This window comes from Salvelinus fontinalis, chromosome 27 (genome assembly GCF_029448725.1).
Source record: "Salvelinus fontinalis isolate EN_2023a chromosome 27, ASM2944872v1, whole genome shotgun sequence".
Lineage (NCBI taxonomy): Eukaryota > Metazoa > Chordata > Actinopteri > Salmoniformes > Salmonidae > Salvelinus > Salvelinus fontinalis.
Genome location: NC_074691.1, coordinates 11139706 through 11160139, shown reverse-complemented (window position 1 = coordinate 11160139; position 20434 = coordinate 11139706). Strand labels below are relative to the sequence as shown.

Below are 20434 nucleotides of genomic sequence, written 5' to 3'. Positions count from 1 at the left end.
CAGATTCAACTCAATAATAGCCTCCTACCAGCATTCAAGTCTCCTCACCCGGCATCGCCAGCCAGTGGCCACTACATACAAGTCAGACGAGTGCACTCTTAGGGCAGGTGAAGGGGAAATTTTCTGAGATTCGGGAGCTCATGAAATTAGCTAGTTTGATGTGCAATTCGTTACATTAAAAATTTAAAGAGACAATTTATTACATTTGTATTATTCATACAATTTTTTTAAATCCACCAAGCTGCAAGGACACTTTTCATAAGCGGGCAAAAGAGCAGCTGCTCGGGCGCTGGTTGAGCCCTATCTGTGCACTTGCCTGAACATGACGAGTACCTAGTAACCCGAAAGAGCTAAGCAATGATCTCACGTTAAAATGGCTCTGTGTTCTGTGTATTCTGTGTAACCTACTACCATATCAGCAAACAAATCATTCAGGATCAAGGTGCATTTGGATCACCAATATTTGGAATGAGGAGGGGGTTACTGTAGGTATTATAACCCTATCAGTCATTTCTCTTACGTGTAACCACAAGTCTGGTCTTGTGGGGTAGTGCTGGATTCAAGCCTTATCTCTGAAATTCTGCACTGTAGTGCGTTTAAAATGTAAAGGTAAATCCTGATAGTGCTGTGAATAGAACTGTAACGGTCCTGACCAGTTTTATGTTGTTTTTGTATGTGTAATTGGTCAGGGCGTTAGTTTTGGGTGGGCAGTCTATGTTATCTGTTTCTATGTTGGTTTTGGGTTGCCTGGTATGGCTCTTGATTAGAGGCAGGTGGTTTGCGTTTTCCTCTAATTAAGAGTCATATTTAGGTAGGGCGTTCTCACTGTTTGTTTGTGGGTGATTGTCTCCTGTGTCTGTGTTATGTCTTACACCATACGGGATTGTTTCGGTTGTTCGTTTCGTTTCGATGTAGTATGTTTCCTGTCCGTAAGTGTTACGTGTTAGTTATGTAAGTTTATGTTCAGGTTTCGTCTACGTCGTTTTCTTGTTTTTGTATTTTTGAAAGTGTTTTGTTTTGCCATCAGCGTTATAAATAAAAAGATGGCTTATTTCCCTCAAGCTGCATTTTGGTCTGAAGATCCTTCTCTCCTCACCTCGTCCGAGGATGAGGAGAGAGACAGCCGTGACAGAATCACCCACCACGCTAAGACCAAGCGGCAAGGGAAAAATAAACGGAGTAAGGGACAGGAGAAGAAGGAGCAATGGACATGGGACGATTTATTGGAAGGAAAAGGTGTCTACACATGGGAGGAGATCCTGGCTGGTAGAGATCGCCTTCCATGGGAACAGCTGGAGGCACTGAGGAGTGCAGAGGCTACCGGAGAGAGGAACCGGAGCTATGAGGGAACGCGTCTGGCACGGAAGCCCAAAAAGCCCGTAAGTAATTCCCAAAAATTTCTTGGGGGGGGGCTAGGAGGTAGTGGGCCAAGGGCAGGTAGGAGACCTGCGCCCACTTCCCAGGCTTACCGTGGAGAGCGGGAGTACGGGCAGGCGCCGTGTTACGCAGTAGAGCGCACGGTGTCTCCTGTACGAGTGCATAGCCCAGTGCGGGTTATTCCACCTCCCCGCACTGGTAGGGCTAGATTGGGTATTGAGCCAGGTGTCATGAGGCCGGCTCAACGCGTCTGGTCTCCAGTGCGTCTCCTCGGGCCGGCATACATGGCACCTGCCTTACGCATGGTTTCCCCGGTTCGCCTACATAGCCCGGTGCGGGTTATTCCACCTCCCCGCACTGGTCGGGCAACCGGGAGCATTCAACCAGGTAAGGTTGGGCAGGCTCAATGCTCAAGAGTGCCAGTACGCCTCCACGGTCCGGTATTTCCGGCGCCACCTCCCCGCCCCAGCCTAGTACCTACAGTGTCTACACTACGCACTAGGCTACCAGTGCGTATCCTGAGCCCTGTTCCTCCTCCACGCACTCGCCCTGTAGTGCGTGTATCTAGCCCGGTGCCTCCAGTTCCGGCACCACGCACTAAGCCACCTGTGCGTCTCCAGAGCGCTGAACACACTGTATCTTCTCCCCCTACTAATCCTGATGTGCTTGTCCTCAGCCCGGTGTCACCAGTGCCGGTACCTCGCATCAGGTATAGAGTGGGCTTTGAGAATGCAGTGTGCCCTGTCCTTGCTCCCCGCACTAGTAGGAAGGTGCTTATCATTAGCACGGTGCCTCCAGTTCCGGCACCACGCACCAGGTCTACAGTGTGCCGTATCCGGCCAGAGCCATCCGTCTCACCAGCGCCATCTGAGCCATCCGTCTCCCCAGCGCCATCTGAGCCATCCGTCCCCCCAGCGCCATCTGAGCCATCCGTCTCCCAAGCGCCGTCTGAGCCGCCCGTCTGCCATGAGCCTGCAAAGCCGCCCGTCTGCCATGAGCCTACAGAGCCATCCGCCAGACAGGAGCCGCTAGAGCCGTCTGCCAGACAGGAGCCGCTAGAGCCGCCCGCCAGACAGGATCTGCCAGAGCCGCCCGCCAGACAGGATCTGCCAGAGCCGCCAACCAGACAGGATCTGCCAGAGCCGCCAACCAGACAGGATCTGCCAGAGCCGCCAACCAGACAGGATCTGCCAGAGCCGTCAGAGAGCCATGAGCAGCCAGAGCCGTCAGAGAGCCATGAGCAGCCAGAGCCGTCAGAGAGCCATGAGCAGCCAGAGCCGTCAGAGAGCCATGAGCAGCCAGAGCCGTCAGAGAGCCATGAGCAGCCAGAGCCGTCAGAGCGCCATGAGCGTCGAGAGCCGTCAGCCTGCCATGAGCGTCGAGAGCCGTCAGCCTGCCATGAGCGTCGAGAGCCGTCAGCCTGCCATGAGCGTCGAGAGCCGTCAGCCTGCCATGAGCGTCGAGAGCCGTCAGCCTGCCATGAGCGTCGAGAGCCGTCAGCCTGCCATGAGCGTCGAGAGCCGTCAGCCTGCATAGACCTGCCAGAGTCCCTCAGCCAGGATCTGCCAGAGTTTATCAGCCGGGACCTGCCCCTTGTCCCGGTGTTGCCCCTTGTCCCGGTGCTGCCCCTTGTCCCGGTGCTGCCCCTTGTCCCGGTGCTGCCCCTTGTCCCGGTGCTGCCCCTTATCCTGGTGCTGCCCCTTATCCTGGTGCTGCCCCTTGTCCCGGTGCTGCCCCTTGTCCCGGTACTGCCCATTGTCCCGGTGCTGTCCCTTGTCCCGGTGCTGCCCCTTGTTCCGGTGCTGCCCCTTGTCCCGGTGCTGCCCTTTGTCCCGGTGCTGCCCCTTCTCCTGGTGCTGGATGTTTATTTAGGGGATGTGAGTTTTAGGGTGGGCATTGGGAGGGGAAGACAAAAACGGGGAGTGACTATGGTGGTGTGGGGACAGCGTCCAGAGCCGGAGCCACCACCGTGGTCACCTGCCCACCCAGACCCTCCCCTGGACTTTGTGCTGGTGCGCCCGGAGTTCGCACCTTGAGGGGGGGGGTTATGTAACGGTCCTGACCAGTTTTATGTTGTTTTTGTATGTGTAATTCATCAGGGCGTTAGTTTTGGGTGGGCAGTCTATGTTATCTGTTTCTATGTTGGTTTTGGGTTGCCTGGTATGGCTCTTGATTAGAGGCAGGTGGTTTGCGTTTTCCTCTAATTAAGAGTCATATTTAGGTAGGGCGTTCTCACTGTTTGTTTGTGGGTGATTGTCTCCTGTGTCTGTGTTATGTCTTACACCATACGGGATTGTTTCGGTTGTTCGTTTCGTTTCGTTTCGATGTAGTATGTTTCCTGTCCGTAAGTGTTACGTGTTAGTTATGTAAGTTTATGTTCAGGTTTCGTCTACGTCGTTTTCTTGTTTTTGTATTTTTGAAAGTGTTTTGTTTTGCCATCAGCGTTATAAATAAAAAGATGGCTTATTTCCCTCAAGCTGCATTTTGGTCTGAAGATCCTTCTCTCCTCACCTCGTCCGAGGATGAGGAGAGAGACAGCCGTTACAAGAACATTGCTTTTAAATGTCAATTGGGCTACAATGCGGAACTTCGGCAATACAGATTGAATCCAGCACCTTATAACAATTTATTGTAGCAAATTTGGCAAAAACAGTCAAATGTGTAATGAACTAACTGATTGGATGGCCTTGTGGCTGATGAAAGAGACTATCATATCCTCTTGAAGGGAGTGGTTACAAGTATGACATCATTAACTTTAGTGCTCTGCTACAGATTTTTGTATGTAGAGTTGAATGTAGCAATGTCTGATTGGTCAACGTTATATTGTGATCATCATTATGGTAATAGACTACAGGTACAAAAGCACAAGAGTCAAGTTCACATTTGCATCACATTGCGACCAGAGAAAAATGGTTTACATGTGATACATCACCATCTGCATGGCTGAGAGGTAAGGTATGCTGAATTGAACAGAAAAAATGTATTAACTATCTTTTGAAATGGCAAAACACTTCCCTTTCGGTGTTTGTGGTAATATTTCCAACGAATAAGCAAAAGTAATGTACATTTTAATACATTTTATCAAGAGACAAAAATACAGAATTTGAATTTGTTTAATTAAATCATCCATCATAATGTAATAATTTCCAACAAATATTCTATAATTGATGTTAACATACAATAATGTATCTTTCATATTCCAGATAAGATTCTTTCAACCACAACCATGGAACCAGGAATCAGTCTCAGCAAGGCTGATATTGTTGAGAATATACTTCTATGTTTTGAATCAGTAAATGGGTCTTGCAAAAGATCAATCTTTCCTCCAACAATACAAGTATTATTTTATCTCTTACTTGGCTCAATGTCTGTTCTCACAGTGTGTGGCAACCTTCTTGTAATCATCCCCATCATCCACTTCAAACAGCTCCACACCCCAACCAACTACCTCATCCTCTCTCTGGCTGTGTCAGACCTTCTCTTGGGGGTTTTAGTGATGCCTCCCAGAATGGTATATTCACTGGAAAGCTGCTGGTATTTTGGGGATTTATTCTGTAAAATCTACACCAGCACTGATGTCATGTTGTGCAATACATCCATTCTTAACTTGTGTTTTATTTCCATTGACAGGTATTATGCAGTGTGTCGCCCTCTCCTTTATAGAACTAAAATAACTGTTCATGTTGTTCTGATTATGATGCTGGTCACCTGGACTGGTTCTGCTATAGTAGTGTTTGGTATAGTATTTCTGGGGATCAGTATTTGGGGCATGGATGTTGCCTGTGAGGGAGGATGTATTTTGTTTCAAAACAAAGCATCAAGTACTGCGTCTTCGGTACTCTCATTCTACATCCCAGGAGTAGGGATGCTTAGCATCTACCTAAAGATTTTCCTGATAGCACGGAGACAGGCACGCTCAATTCAGGGTACAACCAATCAGAACACTGTAGGCAAATCACAGAGGAAGGCCACCAAAACACTTGCTATCATTATGGGGGTATTTCTATCATTCTGGACACCCTTTTTTGTCATCAACAGCATTGATCCTTTTATTAGTTACTCTACCCCACCCGTTTTGTTTGAAACACTTATATGGATTGCCTATTTGAATGCAACTATTAATCCTATGGTGTATGCATTCTTTTACAGTTGGTTCAGGAGGGCGTTTAGAATTATAATTTCTGGTCAAATATTTCAACCTGACTCTTCAGAAATACAATTGTTTTCAGAATAAATACAGTGAGCTCCAAAAGAATTGAGACAGAGACACATGTTTTGTTGTTTTGGCTCTGTACTCCAGCACTTTGGTTTTGAATTGGTACAATGACTATGAGGTTTAGGTGCAGACTTACAGATTTCACTTGAAGGTATTTTGATAAATATCAGGTGAATTGTTTAGAAGTTACACCACTTTGTACATAGTCCTCCCATTTAAGTGGACCAAAGGTTTTAGGACGAATTCACTTATATGTGTATTAAAGTAGTAAAAAGTTTGGTTTTTGTTCCCATATTCATTGCGCGCAACAATGACTACATCCAGCTTGGGACAATACAAATTCCATCAATAGAAATTAATGGTAAATAATGTATTGTGTAATTTTGGTGTAACTTTTACTTTAAATTATGAGAAAGTTACAGACCCACAAATATCAAATCCCAAGACATGCTAACCTCCCCTGTTGTTGTAATGGTGCGAGGTTAGCTTGTCTTGGGGGTATGATATTTGTGTCTCTGTAACTTTCTCAGTCATCATTATTCACGATTCATTCAGGATTATCCGTAATCATGGTAGGATCCACATTAATGTAGTAGTGTTTCGAAACGGTCCTCCTGAGTGGCGCAGCAGTCTAAGACACTGCATCACAGTGCTTGAGGTGTCACTACAGACCTGGGTTCAATCCCAGGCTGTGTTTCAACCAGCCGTGACCGGGACTCCATTAGAAGGGCACACAATTGTCGTCCGGGTTAGGGGAGGGTTTGGCCAGGGGGGCTTTACTTGTCTTATCGGGTTCTAGCGACTACTTTTGGCGGGCCGGGCTGGTTGTCAGTTGAACAGTGTTTCCTCCGACACATCGGTGCAGCTGGCTTCCTGGTTAAACAGACGGGTGTTAAGAAGCGCAGTTTGGCGGGTCGTGTTTTAGAGGATGCATGACTGGACCTTGCCTCTCCCGAGGCCGTTGGAGAGTTGCAGAGATGAAACAAGATCATAATTGGATATTATGAAATTGGGGTGAAAAAGGGGGTAAAATACAACAACAAAAAATAAGTTTTTTGAAACATATTCTATTCTTATTTACAATAAAAAGTGCCTCGAAAATGACACAATACATTATTTACCATTCATTTCTATTGGGAACAAAATAATCTGAAACACAACCGAGAAAAAACACAGCAAATGCATTCAACAAATGTGTAGAGTCACAAGCTGAATGTAGTCATTGCGTGCTATGAATATGAGACCAAAAACCTAACTTTTGACTCCTTTAATACACATATAAGTGAATTTGTCCCAATACTTTTGGAGCTCACTGTATGTCTAAAATCAGTACTGACAAAGAAGTGTGACATGTGCCTTTGTTCTCAGTCCTTAATTAAACCATATCAGACACAGGTGTGTAGGTTTAAAAACAAGTATAATCCAGTTGACCCCAAAACATGAAATCAATCCATGTCATCTAGTAGGAGTTAGCCTCTCCTCTCCCATATCTTATACATACATACATACATACATACATACAGACAGACAGACAGACATACATACATACATACATACATACATACATACATACATACAGACAGACAGACAGACAGACAGACAGACAGACATACATACATACATACATACATACATACATACATACATACATACATACATACATACATACATACATACATACATACATACATACATACATAGAGTACATGGGATGCAGAGATGGTAACATCATTAGTGGCCTCGAGTGGATATAGTCGTACACATTTTCATAGGATCTCTGTGAATGTAGTATCCTTTCAGTTTTTGATGTATTGCTCTGCAACTCCAGCTAAAGAAAATATGTTGTCTAAATGACATGGTGAAATATGTTTGCACTTAGGTGATATTACTGAAATAAAGATTATGTCTGTTGATAATGTGTAATGTTTTCTGTGATACTGACTATTTTTGAAGATCTTACTTTATAAATCACATAATACGGTATATCCCTTAATTTTCCTTCATATCATAACAACTGACCAACAGTATGCACACAATATACAGTACCAGTCAAAAGTTTGGACACACCTACTCATTCAAGGGTTTTTCTTTATTTTTACTATTTTCTACATTGTAGAATAATAGTGAAGATATCAAAACTATGAAATAACACATAAGGAATCATGTAGGAACCAAAAATGTGTTAAACAAATCAAAATATATTTTATATTTGAGATTCTTCAAAGTAGCCACCCTTTGCCTGATGTGCCAATATATTGATTTGTTTAACAGGTTTTTGGTTACTAAATGATTCCTTATGTGTTATTTCATAGTTTTGATATCTTTTGTCACACCCTGACCTTAGAGATCCTTTTTATGTCTCTATTTTGGTTTGGACAGGGTGTGAGTTGGGGTGGGCATTCTATGTGTTGTTCTATGTTGTCATTTTCTATGTGTTAGGCCTGGTATGGTTCCCAATCAGAGGCAGCTGTCAATCGTTGTCTCTGATTGAGAACCATACTTAGATATCCTGTTCCCACCTGTTGTTTGTGGGTAGTTGTTTTCTGTGTCTGTGTTTTCACCATACAGAACTGTTTTGTTTGTTCGTTCGTGCTCTTTGTTATTTTGTCAAGTGTTCGTATTTATTAAACGTATTATGAATACTTACCACGCTGCACCTTGGTCCTCTTCTCCTTCTCCAGATGACAATCGTTACATCTTTACTATTATTCTACACTGTAGAACATAGTACAAATAAAAACCTGGAATGAGTAGGTGTGTCCAAACATTTGACAGGTACTGTACATATTAATCTGGATCTGTGAAACTGGCCCATAATGAAGGTTGTAATGTGATAACAGATAAGTCATATGCTATATGCATTTATTCTTTCCTTGTTTGTTTATTTGGCCCTGTGTTTTCCATCTGGATCTGAGATGAAAACAGGTTATGGTACATTAGGCTTCTGAAGCCGAGGCTTCTCGGGAAGGATGGCAACGTGAAATGGTACATTTGAATGCATTTGAAATACTCCAGGCATGAACAAAGCCTTTACTGTATCTATTTGTTTTATCATCTTTAAACTTCTTCACTAGAACACCTGTCAGTTTTGCAGAGAAATATGATCAAGATGGGCAACTTATTCCAGACCGATACAATGTGATGTTTTATTGTATTTTTATACATTTTTATAAATATTTTATTCAAACGCACATAAACAAGTACAGATCTCTGCAGTCTGTTCATAAGATCGGAATGAGGTTCACATACCAATATGAAGGCCGATATACCCCTTACGGAAAACTGCATGAATTTCACTTGAACACCTGAAGTGTTCCAAAAACAAATGTTTGGTCCCGCTTTAAATTACATTCGGCTTCATAAAGCCTTCATAATGCTTTATAAAGGCTTCACAAATGTGGCATAACTTTGTGACATAAACACCATTGTCAAACGTGACATAACCCAATATGTCGAATATGATATAAACATGTGCTTTATAAAGGGTGACATGTTGGGCTGAAGGATGGCACACGCTCTAAAGTGAAGTCATGTTAGTGACGTTACACCTAATCTCGTTCCCAGAGACTTCCGCCCAATCCATTTAAATACCTTTCACACCCTACAGTAACCTGTGTATGATAAGAGAACCTTCATAAATCAGTAGAACGTTAATAACCTATTCATTGACACTTTATGTCGTGTCCTGTAACACTTCATTTGAAGTGAGACACCTTGATAATTCATAACACATCCATAAAGACTCTATAGCACATGATGCTGTACTTACTTTAAGTCAGACCCCTTTTGGTATTTTATAACACATACATTAATCCCTTATATCATATGACTCTGTACTTACTATAAAGTCAGACACCTTTGGTCATTCATTACACATAAAGGCTTAATGATGTAAACACAAATGTATTAACACTTAGGGAATTATAACTAATAACTAACATACATCCTTTTATTTTTACATTTTTAAACAATACAAATACATTCAGTTTAAAAAAAGTTCAGCAATGCAATAACATTGAACATTACACAGGGATGTGAAGAGTGTAGCTTGTTTCTGAGCTGGCGGATGAATGGTTCTTGACTCTCTGCCTGCTGGAGGTACTGCATGTTGGTTCCAACCTCAAAGTAACAACAAAGAGAGTTAGCAGGTCTGTTAGGAAATGCCTTTGTCACACCATCTGGATAAGGGGATGTCTGTAAAGGGGAGATTGGAAACTCCATTTGAATCGTACTATTGTATTCCTCTGTCGGTGTATCTTGGGGGATTATTATTTAGCTGAGCCTACTAGCTAAATACATTTTGTTAGCTAGCTAACGTAGCAAGCAACTGCTGTGAAGTCACTGAAATTATTTGAAATAACGATTGAGGTACGGCAGCTATGTAATTTAACTCAACACTTAACTGCGACAAACTCATTTAAATTACAATAAATACATTTTAATTTACTCGTTCGTTTTATGCTGTCCAGTGGCACCACAGGTGGTCATTTGATTTGTGAACTCATCCCGTGCGCTTATTGTGCTACAGAAACACTGGTAACCCAAAAAACTGTGCAGGGCATGCCCTATGAAATAGCAGGCACCTACACTCAAAAATCGAAGTTTCTTAGATTTTTCACAGACCTCAAAAGTCATCCCTGGTGTGGTTTAACCATTGTTGTGAACACAATTTAATATGATTTATAAAGCCTTTATTAAATGGTGCTTATGCCACTCTTTATAAAACACGTTTGTCATATTTGTCATAGTGGGTTGTATCACATTTGACATTGGTGGTTATGTCACAGAATTATGCCACATTTATGAACCCTTTATAGAGTATGACATACGGTTATAGCTGAAAGAGAGAGAGACACACACAGAGAGCATGGGCTCCTGAGTTCTCCTGAAAAATATAGAATTAGAGTTGGATAAATGGAGATAAACTATTATTTTTTTCGCCAGGACTTATACAGGATACTAACCTCAACATCAAAATCTTCAATCCAAATCACATTTCCATACTTAACACCTTGATTTTGGACATAATTGCCTGAATGGACTATTTCTACCAAGGACTAAAAATAAAAAAACTTCTAACAAACCAAAACCTGCAGAAGAAACACAGCGGAACCTGGAAATACCGTCCGCAACAACACTGAGTGAGTAAAGTTCAGTCTGAACCTACTTCTGAACGCTAAAAGTAAAAGACAATAATCTCTAGAGAAATGTGTTATATAAAGCTTAATAAATAAGGCTACAAAGTACCAAGCTGCTAGGAAAGAAACTGACCAACAACCTCAATTAGCACTGAGGTGTGAAGTGAAAGGTGTCAAAGCCTTTGAGTCAAACAAATGGCAGGAGTCTTACATGCCCTCTACCGTCATTCACAGACATGTCATTTTCTACAAGAAATCTGTCCCCAGAAATAAAAGATTCTCCCAAGTGGGTGTGACACCTACTCCCGTTGCCTGCTGCACTGGTGCTTGGATTCCACCTGGCGATCTGTTCATGGTCTTCCCTGGCCTGTCTCCCCCTGTCTGGTACAGGTACCCCCACCACACTCCCCCCTCTCTTCCCAACTTTCGCTCGCCTCCAGCACACAGGCAGTGTTGGAGCGAGTGACACTGAGCCCCAAGTCATTCTATTTTTTTATTGTGTATTTTGCTATTTGCCTCATGATTGCCTGCATGCTTTGTTGACTATGAACCTTCTTGTTACCCAACTGTGGGACAGACTATGTTTGTTCCTACACTCAGGACTCTGACTCTCTATTGGTTACACGGAATCTTGGCCCCCCATTCTATTCTAACCACCTCTCACCGGCTTTGTATTCATGTTACCTGATGAAATTGCTGTACAATATGATCTTGTTGCCATCTAATGCACATTCAAATGTCATAAATCAACACTGCAGAGCTCTCCCTGTCCTCTGCCGTGCCTTGATTGTATTACTGTTGATGATATCTGGAAATGTGCATGTACATCGTGGCCCATCTACTGTTGCTAGACCCAATTCTAACTTGTCCTCTGATATCTGCTTCACTGATTTCTGCTCTCGTAAAATGGCTTGTGGTTAAAACTTCTTGTCAATACGGGGGCGCTGTTTTCACTTTGGAAAAAATCGTGCCCAAATGAAACGGCCTCGTACTCTGTTCTAGATCATACAATATGCATATTATTATTACTATTGGATAGAAAACACTCTCAAGTTTCTAAAACTGTTTGAATTATATCTGTGAGTAAAACAGAACTCATTTGGCAGCAAACTTCCATATAGGAAGTGAAAAATCTGAAAACGAGGCTCTGTTTCAGGGCCTGCCTATTCAACTGGCTTTTATTTATCGATATGTATGCACTTCATACGCCTTCCACTAGATGTCAACAGGCAGTGGAAGGTTGAATGGGGTGTCTAGCTTGATCTGAGGCCGAACAAGAGCTTTTGGAGTGACAGGTCCGGTATTTTCTTTGTCTTCGACGGCGCGCGAGGGACCTCGACATTGTCTTCTGAAAAGCGTTCGGTATACACGGCGAATATCTCCGGCTCTGATTTTATTTGATACATATGATAATAACATAATAAAGTAGGTTTTTTTCAACCGAGTTTTATCAGTTTATTCAACGTTTATTGGGACTTTTGGAGTTTTCCGTTCTTTGCGCCAAGAGAGGATGGGAATGTTAGCAACCTTGGCTAGCATTGTGGCCCGAATTCGACAGAAGAAATGGACATTCTAAAACCAAACAACGATTTATTCTGGGAATAGGACTCCTTGTTCAACATTCTGATGGAAGCTCAGCAAAAGTAAGAAAACATTTATGATGTTATTTCGTATTTCTGTGTAATATGTTGATGCCTATTCTCCGCCGTGTTGGTGAGCGCTGTCTCACAATAACCCAAGCTGTATGTTGTGCTAAAGTTATTTTTTTAAATCTAACACAGCGTTTGCATTAAGAACCAGTGTATCTTTCATTTGCCATACAACAAGTATTTTTATGTAAAGTTTATGATGAGTTCTGTAACGGTCGTCTTGTGGTGAATGAGCGGACCAAGGCGCAGAGGGTGATGAATACATAATGAATATTTATTAACAGAACGACGAAACACGAAAACTCTTAAACAAACTACAAAACAAATAAACGACGTAGACTGACCTAAAACATGAGAACTTACAAATACACGAAGAACGCACGAACAGGTACAGACTACAAACAAACGCTACAGTCCCGTGTGGTACGAACATACATACAGACACGGAAGACAATCACCCACAAACAAACAGTGAGAACAGCCTACCTTAATATGGTTCTCAATCAGAGGAAACGTCAAACACCTGCCTCTAATTGAGAACCATATCAGGCAACACATTAACCCAACATAGAAACACAATACATAGACTACCCACCCCAACTCACGCCCTGACCAACTAAACACATACAAAAACAACAGAAAACAGGTCAGGAACGTGACAAGTTCTTTGGTCAGATTAGGTGAGTGTCCAAAATATCTCCGGACATTCTGCGGAAATGTTGCTACGTATTCACAATGTATAACCACGATTTGCAGCTCTAAATATGCACATTTTCGAACAAAACATAAATGAATCGTATAACATGATATTATAAGACTGTCATCTGATGAAGTTTTCTAAAGGTTAGTGATTAATTTTATATCTATTGCTGGTTTATGCGAAAGCTACCTTTGCAGTGAATAAATGCCTTTGTGTGTTTGGCTATTGTGGTAAGCTAATATAATGCTATATTGTGTTTTCGCTGTAAAACACTTAAAAATACGGAAATATTGGCTGGATTCACAAGATGTTTATCTTTCATTTGCTGTACACCATGTATTTTTCATAAATGTTTTATGATGAGTATTTATGTTTTTCACGTTGCTCTCTGTAATTATTCTGGCTGCTTTGGTGCTATTTTTTATGGTGGCTGCAATGTAAAACTATGATTTATACCTCAAATATGCACATTTTCGAACAAAACATAAATGTATTGTATAACATGTTATAAGACTGTCATCTCATGAAGTTGTTTCTTGGTTAGTGACTAATTTTATCTCTATTTTGTCGGTTTTGTAAAAGCTACCTATGCGGTGGAAACACGGTGAAAATATGCGGTTGTGTGTTTGGCTATTGTGGTTAGCTAATAGAAATACATATTGTGTTTTCTCTGCAAAACATTTTAAAAATCGGAAATGATGGCTGGATTCACAAGATGTTTATCTTTCATTTGCTGTATTAGACTTGTGATTTCATGATATTTATATGCTATTATTTACTTGTGGCGCTATGCTAGGCTATGCTAGTCAGCTTTTACTGATGAGGAGGATCCCGGATCCAGGAGGGTGATGAAGTAGAGGTTAATGGTGCCGAAGGAGATGGCTGTCGTTTTTTTGCGATCCCGTAACCAATTGTGCTCTTGTGTATGTTTTTTTCCTGTTATTTGTAACTTATTTTGTACATAATATTACTGCCACCGTGTCTTGTGACCGAAAAAGAGCTTCTAGATAACAGGACAGGGATTACTCACCCCGTACTGGAGGAATACTTTTTCTTCATTGAGTCGGGCGGGAAGGATTTACTACAAACGCCCGACAAGGTCTTCCTCTCCGTCATTAACAGGAGTAAGAGATGGAGATATCGGGGAAGAAGGTCCGGGTGCCTTGTAAGGATCCGATGCCGAGAGGGTAATATACCTTTACCATTGGTCCTATTAGTCAATGTACAATCAATCTATAATAAAATAGATGAACTACGATCACGTATATCCTACCAACGGAAATTAATATCTGTAATATCTTATGTTTCAGAGTCGTGGCTGAATGACGACATGAATAACATACAGCTGGCGGGATTTAAGCTTTGCAGCAGGATAGAACCGCGGCCTCTGGTAAGACGGGCTGGCAGTCTATGTATATTTGTAAACAACAGCTGGTGCACGAAATCTAAGGAAGTCTTGAGGTTTTGCTCGCCTGAGGTAGAGTATCTCATGATAAGCTGCACACCACACTATTTACCAAGAGAGTTTTCACCTGTATTCTTCGTAGCTGACTATATACCACCACAAACCGATGCTGGCACTAAGACCGCACACAATGAGCTGCATAGGGGCTTAAGCAAACAGGAAAACGCTCATCCAGAGGCGGCACTCCTAGTGGCCAGGGACTTTAATGCAGGGAAACTCTAATCCATTTGACCTAATTTCTACCAGCATGTTAAATGTGCAACCAGAGGGGAAAAAAACTCCAGTCCACCTTTACTCCACACACGCTTTGAGGCAAGTAACACTGAAGCATGCGGAAGAGACTGTGTGATCACACTCTCCGTAGCCGATATGAGTAAGACCTTTAAACAGGTTAATATTCAGACTGATTACCAGGACGTGTACTCCGAGCATGTGCTGATCCACTTGCAAGTATCTTCACTGACATTTTCAACCTGTCCCTGACTGAGTCTGTAATACCAACCTATTTCAAGCAGACCACCATAGTCCCTGTGCCCAAGAACATTAAGGTAACCTGTTTAAATGACTACAGACCCATAGCACTCACGTCTGTAGCCATGAAGTGCTTTGAAAGGCTGGTCATGGCTCACATCAACACCATTATCCCAGAAACCCAAGACCAAATCCAATTTGCATACCGCCCCAACAGATCCACAGATGATGCAATCTCTACTGCACTCCACACTACCCTTTCCCACCTGGACAAAAGGAACACCTATGTGAGAATGCTATTCATTGAGTATAGCTCAGTGTTCAACACCATAGTGCCCTCAAAGCTCATCACTAAGCTAAGCACCCTAGGACTAAACACCTCCCTCTGCAACTGGATCCTGGACTTCCTGACGGGCCGCCCCCAGGTGGGAAGGGTAGGCAACAACACATCTGCCACGCTGATCCTCAACATGGAGGCCCCTCAGGGGTGTGTGCTCAGTCCCCTCCTGTACTCCCTGTACAAGACCCTGGTGAAGAGCACGAAGATGAGCTTCCATGAGACGGTTTTCTGCAGAAATTCTTTGCTTGTGCAAACCCACAGTTTTATCAGCTGTCTGGATGGCTGGTCTCAGACAATCCTGCAGGTGAAGAAGCCAGATGTGGAGGTCTTGGGCTGGCAAGGTTGCATGTGGTCTGAAGTTGGACGTACTGCCAAATTCTTTCAAACGACATCGGAGGTGGCTTATGGTAGAGTAATGAACATTACATTCTCCGGAAACAGCTCTGGCGTACATTCATGCAGTCAGAATTCCAATTGCACACTCCCTCAAAACTTGAGACATCTGTGGCATTGTGTTGTGTGACATAAATGAACATTTTAGAGTGGCATTTTATTGTCCCCAGCACAAGGTGCACCTGTGAAAAGATTATGCTGTTTAGTCTAGTCAGCTTCTTGATATGCCACACCTGTCAGGTGGATGGATAAACTTGGAAATGGAGAAATGCTCACTAACAGGGATGTTAACACATTTGTGCAAAACAGTTGAGAGAAATAAGCTTTTTGTAAGTATGGAACATTTCTGGGATGTTTTATTTCAGCTCATGAAACAAGAGACAAACACTTTACATGTTGCGTTTATATTTTTGGTCAGTATAGTTACTTTACACTTCTGTTAGCTATGCTGTTGAAATAAACTAGTTTTACATGATTTGAGTTTGTTCTGCTTCTGACATCTGCCTCTTACTAACAAGTAGTAGAATTAGCCCATTTGTTGTCCCTAACGGTGAGAGACACATATGACAGATTCAACTCAATAATAGCCTCCTACCAGCATTCAAGTCTCCCCACCCGGCGTCGCCAGCCAGTGGCCACTACATGCAAGTCAAACGAGTGCACTCTTAGGGCAGGTGAAGGGGACATTTTCTGAGATTCGGGAGCTCATGAAATTAGCTAGTTTGATGTGCAATTCGTTATATTAAAAATTAAAAGAGACAATTTATTACATTTGTATTATTCATACAATTTTTAAAAATCCACCAAGCTGCAAGGACACTTTTTCATAAGCGGGCAAAAGAGCAGCTGCTCGGGCGCTGGTTGAGCCCTATCTGTGCACTTGCCTGAACATGACGAGAACCTAGTAACCCGAAAGAGCTGAGCAATGATCTCACATTAAAATGGCTCTGTGTTCTGTGTATTCTGTGTAACCTACTACCATATCAGCAAACAAATCATTCAGGATCAAGGTGCATTTGGATCACCAATATTTGGAATGAGGAGGGGGTTACTGTAGGTATTATAACCCTATCAGTCATTTCTCTTACGTGTAACCACAAGTCTGGTCTTGTGGGGTAGTGCTGGATTCAAGCCTTATCTCTGAAATTCTGCGCTGTAGTGCTCTTAAAATGTAAAGGTAATTCCTGATAATGCTGTGAATAGAACATTGCTTTTAAATGTCAATTGGGCTACAATGCGGAACTTTGGCAATACGGATTGAATCCAGCACCTTAAAACAATTTATTGTAGCGAATTTGGCAAAAACAGTCAAATGTTTAATGAACTAACTGATTGGATGGCCTTGTGGCTGATGAAAGAGACTATCATATCCTCTTGAAGGGAGTGGTTACAAGTATGACATCATTAACTTTAGTGCTCTGCTACAGATTTTTTATGTAGAGTTGAACGTAGCAATGTCTGATTGGTCAACGTTATATTGGGATCATCATTATGGTAATAGACTACAGGTACAAAAGCACAAGAGTCAAGTTCACATTTGCATCACATTGCGACCAGAGAAAAATGGTTTACATGTGATACATCACCATCTGCATGGCTGAGAGGTAAGGTATGCTGAATTGAACAGAAAAAATGTATTAACTATCTTTTGAAATGGCAAAACACTTCCCTTTCGGTGTTTGTGGTAATATTTCCAACGAATAAGCAAAAGTATTGTACATTTTAATACATTTTATCAAGTGACAAAAATACAGCATTTGAATTTGTTTAATTAAATCCTCCATCATAATGTAATAATTTCCAACAAATATTCTTTAATTGATGTTAACATACAATAATGTATCTTTCATATTTCAGATAAGATTCTTTCAACCACGACCATGGAACCAGGAATCAGTCTCAGCAAGGCTGATATTGTTGAGAATATACTTCTATGTTTTGAATCAGTGAATGGGTCTTGCAAAAGATCAATCTTTCCTCCAACAATACGAGTATTACTTTATCTCTTACTTGGCTCAATGTCTGTTCTCACAGTGTGTGGCAACCTTCTTGTAATCATCCCCATCATCCACTTCAAACAGCTTCACACCCCGACCAACTACCTCATCCTCTCTCTGGCTGTGTCAGACCTCCTCTTGGGGGTTTTAGTGATGCCTCCCAGAATGGTATATTCAGCGGAAAGCTGCTGGTATTTTGGGGATTTATTCTGTAAAATCTACACCAGCACTGATGTCATGTTGTGCAATACATCCATTCTTAACTTGTGTTTTATTTCCATTGACAGGTATTATGCAGTGTGTCGCCCTCTCCTTTATAGAACTAAAATAACTGTTCACATTGTTCTGATTATGATTCTGGTCACCTGGACTGTTTCTGCCGGAGTAGGGTTTTGTATGATATTTCTGGAGCTCAATATTTGGGGCATGGAGGATTTTTACTATAAAAATGTTGCCTGTGAGGGAGGATGTATTTTGTTTCAAAACAAAGTTTCGAGTATTGTGGCTTCGGTGATCTCATTCTACATCCCAGGAGTAGGGATGCTTAGCATCTACCTAAAGATTTTCCTAATAGCACAGAGACAGGCACGCTCAATTCAGGGTACAACCAATCAGAACTCTGTAGGCAAATCACAGAGGAAGGCCACCAAAACACTTGCTATCATTATGGGGGTATTTCTATCATTCTGGACACCCTTTTTTGTCATCAACAGCATTGATCCTTTTATTAGTTACTCTACCCCACCCGTTTTGTTTGAAACACTTATATGGCTTGGCTATTTGAATTCAACCATTAATCCTATGGTGTATGCATTCTTTTACAGTTGGTTCAGGAGGGCGTTTAGAATTATAATTTCTGGTCAAATATTTCAACCTGACTCTTCAGAAATACAATTGTTTTCAGAATAAATACAGTGAGCTCCAAAATAATTGAGACAGAGACACGTTTTGTTGTTTTGGCTCTGTACTCCAGCACTTTGGATTTGAAATTTGAGGATATTTTGAACCATATCGGGTGTATTGTTTAGAAATTACAGCCCATTTTGTACATAGTCCACCCATTTTAGTAAACCAAAAGTATTTGAATGAATTCACCTTTATGTGCATTAAAGTAGTAAAAAGTTTGGTTTTTGGTCCCATATTCATTGTACGCAACAATGACTACATCCAGCTTGGGACTCTACAAATTCTATCAATAGAAATGAATGGTAAATAATGTGTTGTGTAATTTTGTTGTCACTTTTACTTTAAATTATGAGTGAGAAAGTTACCACGCACAAATATCATACACCCAACACATGCTAACCTCCCGTTATTGTAATGGTGAGAGGTTAGCATGTCTTGAGGGTATGATATTTGTGCATCTAACTTTCTCACTCATCAATATTCACGATTCATTCAGGATTATCCGTAATCATAATAGCATCCACATTAATGTAGAGGTGTTTAGAAATGGGCCTCCCGAGTGGCGCAGTGGTCTAATGCACTGCATCACAGTGCTTGAGGCGTCATTGCAGACCGGGGGTCCCATAGGACGGTGCACAATTGGCCCAGCGTTGTCCGGGTGAGGGGAGGGTTTGCCCAGGGGGGGGGCTTTCCTTGGCTTATCGAGCTCTAGCGACTACTTGAGCTCTAGCGACTGACTCTGGTCGTCAGTTGAAAGGTGTTTTCTCCAAAACATTGGTACAGCTGGTTTCTAGGTCAAGCGGACGGGTGTTAAGAAGCACGGTTTTGGCAGGTCATGTTTCGGAGGACGCATGACTCGACCTTCGCCTCCCGAGCACATTGGGGAGTTGCAGCGATGAGACAAGATTGTAATTGGGAAGAAAAAGGCAGTAAAATATAACAACAAAATAAGTGTTTAGAAACATATTCTATTATTATTTACAATAAAACGTGACTCCAAAATGACACAATACATTATGTACCATTCATATCTTTTGGGCACAAAATAATCTGAAACACAACCGAGAAAAAAACTGCAAATGCATCCAACAAATTTGTAGAGTCACAAGCTGGATGTAGTCATTGCGTCCCATGAATATGAGACCAAAAACATAACTTTTTATTACTTTAATACACATAAGTGAATTTGTTCCAATACTTTTGGAGCTCACTGTATGTCTAAAATCAGTACTGACAAAGAAGTGTGACATGTGCCTTTGTTCTCAGTCCTTTATTAAACCATATCAGACACAGGTGTGTAGGTTTAAAAAACAAGTATAATCCTGTTGGCCCCAAAACATGAAATCAATCCATGTCATCTAGTAGGAGTTAGCCTCTCCTCTCCCATATCTTATACATACTAACACACACAAACAGTACACACACACAGACACACAAACACACACACAAACACACACACACACACACACACACACACACACACACACACACACACACACACACACACACACAGTACATTTTTATAGGATCTCTGTGGATGTAGTATCCTTTCAGTTTTGTGTTAATTGTTTTGTAACTCCAGCTGAATAAATGTCTAAATGACATGGTGAAAACATGTTTGCACTTAGGTGATATTATTGAAATGCAAGTATTTTTGTTGATAATGTGCAATGTTTTCTTTGATACTATTTTTTGAAGATTGTAATTTATACTTCACATGATACTGTATATCCCTTGATTTTCCTCCATCTCATAACTGATGTATGCACACAATATACAGTA

At 41.8% G+C, this 20434-nt stretch overlaps 2 protein-coding genes across 2 annotated transcripts; both read left to right on the top strand.

Moving 5' to 3' along the window:
• The first annotated feature begins 4603 nt into the window (after positions 1-4603).
• Positions 4604-5611, top strand: LOC129825698 (trace amine-associated receptor 1-like). Its single transcript, XM_055885884.1, has one exon. It carries the CDS (start codon positions 4604-4606, stop codon positions 5609-5611), a length of 1008 nt encoding a protein of 335 aa, XP_055741859.1.
• Positions 5612-17629: 12018 nt separating this feature from the next.
• LOC129825697 (trace amine-associated receptor 1-like) lies at positions 17630-18655 on the top strand. The gene has a single exon (XM_055885883.1). It carries the CDS (start codon positions 17630-17632, stop codon positions 18653-18655), a length of 1026 nt encoding a protein of 341 aa, XP_055741858.1.
• Positions 18656-20434: the final 1779 nt, after the last annotated feature.